This window comes from Microtus ochrogaster, linkage group LG4, assembly GCF_000317375.1.
Source record: "Microtus ochrogaster isolate Prairie Vole_2 linkage group LG4, MicOch1.0, whole genome shotgun sequence".
Classification (NCBI taxonomy): Eukaryota; Metazoa; Chordata; class Mammalia; order Rodentia; family Cricetidae; genus Microtus; species Microtus ochrogaster.
The window spans coordinates 56,280,776-56,290,200 of record NC_022030.1 but is presented as its reverse complement, the minus strand read 5'-3'; the positions used below and the strand labels follow the sequence as shown (position 1 = coordinate 56,290,200).

The window sequence follows — 9,425 nt, the reverse complement described above, 5'->3', positions numbered from 1 at the left end:
GGGAAGTTGGGGGGGGGAGAGTGGGAGGAGTGGGAGGCTGGGAGGAGGCGGAAATTTTTTTTCTTTCTTAATAAAAAAAAATAAAAAATAAAATATGGGTTAGGCAAGATAAGTCCCCACCTCATGGTGCTACATACATTAATAGAAATGGGCCAAGCAATGTTTATATGAATACAGTTTGTGTGTTGTTATTTTGGGGCATAAGCTAGCCAGGTGGCTGGGAGCTGGGTGGCAGGAACGCCAGCCCACACACAAGAGCTAGTTCCAGGACAGGCTCTAAAATCTGTCTCAAAAAAACAAAACAAAACAAAACAAAAAAACCCCAAGTGTTTGAGTGTGCCTTATCCAGAGTTCAGGAGGAAGCTTCCCCGCCTACTATTCAGGGGTCCCCTTCACTCCCATGCTTAAAGAACTGGTAGAATTAACATAATGAAAATGACTATGACCTAAAGTGATCCACAAATTCCAATGAAAGCAAACAAAAACATGTAAATCAGTGTAATAGACTGTAAATAGAAGTAAAATCATGTGACATCATTTTCAAGAAAGTAGCCAAAGACATGTTTTGGAGAAAGACTCTTCACCCAACAGTCGGGATAACTGGACAGCTGCATGAAACAATGTGCTCTGCTGTACAGAAATGAACAGGCTAGAGCAACAGCTGCGCAGGTTAGAAGATTTGCTGCTCTTGCAGGGGACCTAGGTTCAGCTCCCAGCATCCATGTGGCAGTTCACTATAGTCTGCAACTCTAGTTCCCTGGAAAATGAATTTGGAGCTCTGCTTCCTGAGTGCTGGGATTAAAGGCATCTATCTTAGGGTTTTTAGTGCTATGAAGAATACCATGACAAGAAACAACTTGGGGAAGACAGGGTTTATTTCACTCAAAGTTTCATATAATCGCTCATATCAAAAGGCAGGAACTCAGTCAGGACAAGAACCTGGAGGCAGGAGCTGATGCAGAGGCTGTGGATGGGTGCTGCCTACTGGTTTGCTCCCACTGGCTTGCTCAGCCTGCTTTTTCATAATACCCAGGACTATTAGCTCAGGGGTGGCACTGCCCACAAAAGACCTAGACCCTTCTCCTTCAATCACTAAGAAGATGTCCTACAGGCTTGCCACACCCACTCTTATGAAGGCCTCTTCTCAGTTGAGGCTCCTTCCACTCAGATGACTTTAGCTTGCGTCAGGTTGACATAAAACTAACCAGCACAACTTCTATGTTAACTGCAGCAGTATTCACCAAGTTATTTACCAGATGGGTAAAGAAAATGTAGAAGATATACACAATGAAGCTTTACTCAGATAGTCTAAAGATGGTTGTAATTATGTCAGGATATGAGTGGAGCCAAATGCTTCAGATACAGAAAAACTTTATATAGTATCTCTCATTTGTTGAATTTAGAGCTAATAGGGACTAGGGAGATGGCTCAGTTAATAAAATGCTTGTTGCATAGCCTAGTGGTAGTGGTGGTGGTGCGTGCCTTTAATCCCAACACTTGGGGGTTAGAGGCGGGTAGGCGTATCTCTGTAAGTTCGAGGACAACCTGGTTTAAAGAGTGAGTTCCAGGGCAGCCAGGTCTACACAGTGAAATCCTGTCTCAAAAAACCAAAAGAAAATAAATGCTTGTTGTACAACCATGGGGACCTTGAGTTTGATCCCTCTGCACTTAAACAGAAGGATGGGCATAGTAGTGTGTGCCCTGGGGAGGCAGAGACAGGAAGATCCCCCGTGCTTGCTGGCCAGCCTGCCTAGCTTAATTGGTGAGCCCCAGGTCCCAGGAAGATGTTCTGTCTTAAAAATCAAGGTGGGTGGCGTTTGAAGAGAAAAGACACACCAAGTTGCTGTGGTGGTTTGAATTAGATTGACCCCCACAGGCTCATACGTTTGAATGCCTGGTCTCCAGTTGGTGGAACTGTTTGAGAAGGATTGAGAGGTGTGGCCTTGGTGGGGGAAGTGTGTCACTGAGGGTGGGCTTTGATGTTTCAAAAGACTCTTATCCCAGTGTGCGCTCTGCCTCCTGTTTGTGGCCCTGGATACAATCTCTCACCTGCTGTTGCAGCTGCCTGTCACTCTGTCTTCCCGCCACCATCCTGGACTCTAACTCCCTGGAGCTATAAGCCCAACTCAGCTCTTCTATAAAAGTTTATAAAACTTGGCTATGGGAGGGTGGTGATGTCACACACCTTTAATCCTAGCATTTGGGAGGCAGAGGCAGGTGGATCTCTGAGTTTGAGGTCAGCCTTGTCTGCAGAGCTAATTCCAGGACAGCCAGGTCTACATTGAGAAACCCTGTCTTGAAAAACAAACAAACAAACAAACAACAACAAAAACTTTGTTATGGTGTTTCATCATAGTAATAGAAAAGAACTAATACAGTTCCCTTCTGACCTCTACATACCCATCCATGAATGGGCATGTACACACATGAACACACATGCATACAAAGTGTGTGTATGTACATGTGTGTGTGTGTATGTGTGTGTGTGTAATACATAAAAGAAGGGACTATTTGGGAAAAGGGGGACAAGGCAGGGAAGAGCAGGTGAGAGAGTGAGGGAATTGAACTGGGCATGCTCAAGGATGTACCCCCTTCAACATGTAATGAGCCTTTCCTGTATAAAGATGCATAAAATAATAAATAATAATAAAAAGCCCTTTTATTTCCTTGGAGAGAATGCTATCTTGAGGATCATTTCCAGTGTTTTCCTTACTTGCTTTAGGCAATGAGCCTCTTTTGTTGTCTAGCTGTGCTTCCACTCTTGGCATTTCCTAAGGGTCAGCCTTCTGCAATGAGTAGAAAGATGGACATTAGAGTAAATAATAACTCTACACCTAGCCACGTTAGCTGTCAATCCAATTGTCTGAAATCAATATTCTGTTTCCTTCTTCTGGGTGGCTACAAAAAAAAAAAAAGATCCTTCACAAGCTGTTAGGATCTACTTTACCATCCTTCTGACTTCTACAGTTGCTGGTAAAATGTCTCTGATCCTGTGTTTACTTTTTATTTGCTTTGGGACAGGGTCTCATCTAGTTTGTGCTGGTCTCGAACTAGCTTTGTAGCTGAGGATGCCAGGGATAAGTGGAGGACTTCATCATACCAGGTGGGTGTTCTTCTACTGAAGTGTATCCCCAACCCCCATGTTTATTTTGCATTTGCATGTCATGCTTTTCATTAAAAAATGAACTGAGAGGCTGGGCGATGGTGGCGCACGCCTTTAATCCCAGCACTCGGGAGGCAGAGGCACTATGTTCATGTCTGGACCCCTTGCAAGTTGGGAGAGGGCAGCTGATCGCTGGAACTGGAGTTAATTAAGGATGGCTGTGAACCGCCACGTGGGTGATGGGAATCGAATCCGAGTTCTCTACAAAAGCAACAAATGCTCTTAACTGCTGAGCCACAACTATAGCCTTGTGTTTTTAATTTTTTGAAAACTACACTTCTAGCCAGTTGTGGTGGCACACACTTTTAATCCCACCCCTCAGAGACAGAGGCAGGTTTAGTCTCTGAGTTTGAGGTCAGCCTGGTCTACAGAGTGAGTTCCGGGACAGCTGGAGCTACACCGAGAAAATACACAGTATTCAGGAAATACTCCTACTTCTTCTTGTAGCAAGTTTTCTGTCCCATTTTATTCTTTTCACTCTATTAAAATAATGCTGAAACCAGGCCACATGCTGGGCAGTCATTTTTTAAAATAAAATTTTAAGAATTTATTTATTTACATTTATTAAATGTGAGTGTTTTTTCCCGCAGTGCACGACTTGGATTCCTGGCACCAGCAGAAGGTTTTGGAAGGTTGTGAGCCACCCAAGTCGTCTGAGGAGCAGCCATCTATCCAGCCCCACCTTCTTTAAAAAATTTCATTATTATTATTACTATTAGTTTTGTTTTTTTGAGACAGAGTCTCACTATGTAGTTCTGGCTGACTTGGAACTCACTATGTAGACCAGGTTGGCCTGGAACTCACAGAAATCCACCTGCTTCTGCCCTCTGAGTGCTGGGATTAAACGGGTGTTCCACCACACTTGGTTTATAAAAGATCTTTAATCCCAACACTCTGGAGGTTAGGGCAGGAGAGTGGAAATTGAACCCAGCCTGGCCTACACGATAAGACTGTGTCTTAAAAAACAAAAACAAAACAAAAGAAAAACCCGGGGAAATGAAAACTCAGGAAAACGAAAATAAAATCAAATCTCTAAATCTGCTCTCAACCTGACAGTTGGAAAATCCTGCCTTAGCACAGTTGGGGTAAGAAGATGTGTGTGGTGGTAGTGGTGATAGGGGCACTGTGTTTTTAAAACACCACTAATAACCGCAATTTTCTGTTTTCCTCCTCCCCGGGCTCACATGACGTTGGCAGCTGGCCCGCTTTAGCTCGCTCAGCTCCACACACAGCCTCAGCCTCCGGGGAACAGCAGTGCGGTACAGGGCCATCTGGAAAAGTGAGGGGGCACCAGAGAGGGTCCTTTGCGGGCCAAGCAAAGGCGGGTCTTGCTGGGTGGGGCCTGAGGGTCTTGGAAGTTGACCTCTGTGCTCCAGCTCAGTTAAAAGCCAACCAAGTTCCTAGGAATCCGTGGAGGAGGAAAGCTGCTAACGCCAGAGAGCTCGGGGCTTCTCGCTGGGTAACACTGTCAACTTCTGGCACTTGCGTTCGATAGTTACTGATTGGAAAGGGTTATGAAAAGAACTGACTGACCTTCAATCGACCGGCTCCCGGGTCACCTTTGCCTTTAAAGCCGCCCGGTCCCAAGAGCCTAGGGTTCTGCCTCTGGTTGGGGTACCCAGTATCTGGATCCAAACTCTTGGTTTCGCAGGCACGATCCATGGCTGCATTGAGCTGCACAAGGCTGAGGTGGGCGCTCTTGGGCACGCGTGTGGTGGGCCGTGGCCTCTGTCCACAGGGGGCCAGAGCCAAGGCTGCAATCCCGGCAGCTCTCCGGGCAGAGACTGTGGAGGGTCCTGGAGGAGGTCAGGACCCGCGGCGGCTGCGCAGTCTGGAGGAGCTTCCCGGACCCGGACCGCTACGCTTTTTATCTCAGCTATTCCTCCGAGGCTATATCCTGCGTTTGCACGAACTCCAGGTAACCTGGCAGCGGCATAGCCACCTGGGGCTGGCACCGGAATAGAGAAACTGGATGTGGGAGAGAAGTGGGAACTTAGGTCGCCAGAGTCTGAGGCTCCTGCCAAAAACTGGAAAGGTGTGCAAGGTGCAGACAGAACACTTTGATCTAAAACAAGCAATGAGTGTCGCTAGCGGTGTGACAGACACAAGTTGGGAGAGGAAGGGGTTGTGTTGGGCGAGAATGGCTCTAAATCTCTATAAATTCAAGGCCTGCCAGTCTACATAGCTAATCCAGGGGAGAGGGGAGGGAAGGGGGGGGCGGTGATGAGAATAAACCATTCCCTGCACACCTCTAAACCAAGACACAAAAAGGCTGAAAAGTTCTCGATTGATTTCAGCTTCTAGAAATTGAGATGCCTGGGGAATGCCTCTGGGCTGGGGGACTGAAGCTTTCTCAGAGGGATTTGCACAGGAAGTAATTCTAGCTGGCTTTACAGAAGACTGAGGGAGCTGCACCTTGAATTAATGGAGTTTTGTTCGTTTTTGTTTTGTTAAGACAGTGTTACCTTAGATAACCTAGGTTGGCTATAACTCTTCTGCCTCAGCCTCCTGAGAGCTGGAATTATTTGTGTGCACCCTCATGCCTGTCTTGGTTAAGGTTTCTATTGCTGCAATGAAACACCATGACCAAAACACAAGTTGGGGAGGAAAGGGTTTATTTGGCTTACACTTCCACATTGCTGTTCATCACCAAAGGAAGTCAGAACAGGAACTCAACCAGGGCGGATCCCAGAAGCAGGAGCTGATACAGAGGCCATGGAAGATGCTGCTTACTGGCTTGCATGCCCTGGCTTGCTCAGCCTGCTTTCTTGAGAATGGCCCCACCTACCATGGGCTGGGTCCTCCCTTCCTCCTAAATGAGAAAATGCCTTACAGCTGGGTCTCATGGAGGCATTTCTTCAACTGAGGCTCCTTGCTCTCTGATGACTCTAGCTTGTGTCAAGTTGACACACAAGACCAGCCAGGACAATGCCATATATATATACATATATATACATATATATATGTATATATATATATATATATAAAAGACTTACTTTAAGAATTATTTTTATTTCTGTGTATGTGTTTTTGAGTGTGTCTGTCTGTCTGTCTGTTGGCAGAAGAGGATCCCTTGGAATTGGGGTTACAGGTAGCTAGTTTATAGTTACTGGGGATGAGTCTCAGGTCCTGTGGAAGAGCAGCAAAGGAACTGACCTGGTGTGCCTTCCCTCTAGCCCCGTGAATGGTCTTTTAAAAGAGTCCAGAGGGCTGCAGTTTTTATTTGTTTGTTTTGTTTTCAAGACGGGGTTTCTCTATAGCTTTGGAGCCTGTCCTGGAACTCACTTGGTAGACCAGGCTGGCCTTGAACTCACAGAGATCCAACTGTCTCTTTTTCCCCAGTGCTGGGATTAAAGGCACGTGCCACCATCGCCCAGCTGAGGGCTGCAGTTTTAGGAAAACTCTAAACAGTGATCGTGTGGATCTGAGCTGTCCCATGAGAAATATAATCAATCTTTGCTGCATGTGCTTGTGGCTGGTGTGATAACAGGAGTGTTGTACATCCGTAAAACCCAGTGACAACAGTACCGAGGAAGGCTGTGTTTCTACAACTTGCTTTGTGTCTGTTAGAATTGGTTCCTCGTCAAACTGTCTGCTGAGATGGAAAACTCCCATAGTTGGGTGTCCTTTGGGTGCGCTCCCAAGTCTTTGTCTGTTTTGTTTAATTCTAACACAATGCTGAAGAATGAACAAGTAATAAAGAAAAAAGTATATTTTGTTCACAACTTTGGAAACTGAAAGTCCAAATAGGTGGCTCTGTTTAGCTAGCCTCTGATGAAGGTCTTGTTACTGTATGTATCCTGATGAGTGACATCACATGACAGGCGCTTGCTTGTGATGTATGAGAGAGAGGTCATACAGTAAGAAAGGAGGCGAGAGTATGGGAAGAGAACAGCCTTGCTTTTCTTTTTCTTTTTTGTTTTCCTCTGACACCTCCCTTTTATTTCCTTTGTTAAATTGTTTTTATTGGGCTATATATTTTTCTCCACTCCCCTCTCTTCCTCTTCTCCCCTTCTACCCTCTCCCATGACCTCCATGCTCGCAATTTACTCAGGAGACTTTGTCTTTTTCTCCTTCCTATGTAGATCCATGTAAGTCTTTCTTAGGGTCCTCTTTGTTGTCTAGGTTCTATGGGGTTGTGGATTGTTGGCTGGTTTTTCTTTGCTTTATGTCTAAAGCCACTTATGAATGAGTACATATGATATTTGTCTTTCTGGGTCTAGATTACCTCACTCAATATGATGTTTTCTAGATCCATCCATTTGCCTGCAAATTTCAAGATGTCATTATTTTTTTCTGATGTGTAGTACACCATTTTGTAAATGTACCACATTTTCCATATCCATTCTTCGGTCGAGAGGCATTTAGGCTGTTTCCAGGTTCTGGCTATGACAAACAATGCTGCTATGAACATAGTTGAGCATATGTCCTTGTGGTATGATTGAGCATCCTTTGGATATGTACCCAAAAGCGGTGTTACTGGGTCTTGAGGTAGATTTTTTCCAAGTTTTCTGAAAAATCACCATACTGATTTCCAAAGCCAGCCTTGCTTTTTTATAACAACCTGTTTTTGTAGGAATGGATTCACCCTTGGGAGTCTAGGGTAGTTACAACCCAAACTCCTTCCTTTAGGCCTTACCTCAGAGAGGTCCCAGAGCCTTTCAGTGTTGTCACCTTGAGGATCATGCCTTCAACACACATACACACACACACACACACACACACACACACACACACACACACACACACATCTTTGAGGAAGACCATATCCAAACCATAGCATTCCACACCACACCACTCCCAATTTCATTATCACAAGGCAAAATGCATTCATTTGTGCCAGTAGTCCCAAAAGTCTTGTTTGAGCACCAAGTCAAAAGTTTAGGGTCCAGCCGGGCGGTGGTGGCGCATGCCTTTAATCCCAGCACTTGGGGGGCAGAGGCAGGCGGATCTCTGTGAGTTCGAGACCAGTCTGGTCTACAAGAGGTAGTTCCAGGACAGGCTCCAAAGCTACAGAGAAATGCTGTCTCGAAAAACCAAAAAAAAAAAAAAAAGTTTAGGGTCTGATCTGCTACTCAAGACAAACCCCTTTCTGCTTTTCCCCAGTAAAGTTACAAAGTGACCTATATCCAAGACAATGTGGAGAGTGAGAAAAGGGGAAACTGGCCAGAGAGAGAGGTCTTGGAGTCCTGTAAAAGTGAAACCCATCAGTGTAGACATGCCCTAAAGCCCCAAACCCTGCATGCTTTGCATGCTGGGTTGGGACACCCCTCTGGATCTCCAGCAGCCTTGCTTGCTGCACTCTACCCTTCTGGAGTCCTAGGTATGGCTCTCCTTGGCCTTTGAAGGAAGACTCTGTGGCAGCTGTGCCCCTCTGGAAAACTCCTGCCTGGCTTCCTAGGCTTGGTTTCTGTTTTTTTTTTTTTTTTTTAAAAAAAAACAAAACCATTTATCTCCTTTAGCATGACATGACACGTGTCTGACTCTGTCCCACTATGTGAGTTCCTGGGATCGAACTCAGGTCACCAGGCTTTGCAGCAAGGGTTCTAACCCACTGGGCCAGGTCCCAGAAGGCTTCTTTCTCCTCCTCTCCCTCCTCCTTTCCATCCTCCTCTCCCTCCTTCTCCTTCCTCCTCCTTTTGTCTTTAATCTCTCTGAACCACTGTGGTCCCATAGCTACTGTGCTGTGTGCATCGAACACAAGGCTCCTTGCACTCTGCTGGGATTTTGCTTTGCCCTCTGCACACCAGGGGCACCAGCTATACACGAGCCCACGAACAGTGGCTGGGTGGCTGCACGCGGAAAGGACGAACTGAGGTCTAGGGAGGTGGCCGTGCAAAGCGGCCTCCAGGGCCACCCTGCAGCGTTCTACCCCAGAACCTCTGGATCTGAAGTGAGTGGGACAGCCTGAATAATTTGTGGGGTGCCTCGGGCCTCTCTCTGGGTGCCTTGGCTCTTGAGTGCTAATCTTAGCAAGTAGTACTTCAGCCGCCTGTTGCCACGCCTCCTCTCACTCTTTACATTTAGCCTCCGTTTCCACATTTTCACTGTCCCCCTCCCCCAAGTACACACACCCTTAAGAAGTGCAAGGAAATGAAACCTGGACTTTCTGCAGCCCAGAGAAACGGTCTTTTTTCCCCTCTCTCCATTTTTTTAAAATATTTATTTATTTATTTATTTATTATGTATACAATATTCTTCCTGCATGCATGCCTGAAGGCCAGAAGAGGGCACCAGACCTCATTACAGATGGTTGTGAGCC

General features: G+C 46.0%; 1 protein-coding gene across 1 annotated transcript in view; it reads left to right on the top strand.

Annotated features, from left to right (window-relative positions):
• Positions 1-4,408: 4,408 nt before the first annotated feature.
• LOC101993352 (sterol 26-hydroxylase, mitochondrial) overlaps positions 4,409-9,425 on the top strand; it is a 27,506-nt gene continuing 22,489 nt past the window's right edge. The window contains exon 1 of the mRNA XM_005361620.3: positions 4,409-5,081. Coding sequence (XP_005361677.1) covers positions 4,824-5,081 — 258 coding nt within the window. The 5' untranslated portion in view covers positions 4,409-4,823. The remainder of the gene's footprint in view (positions 5,082-9,425) is intronic.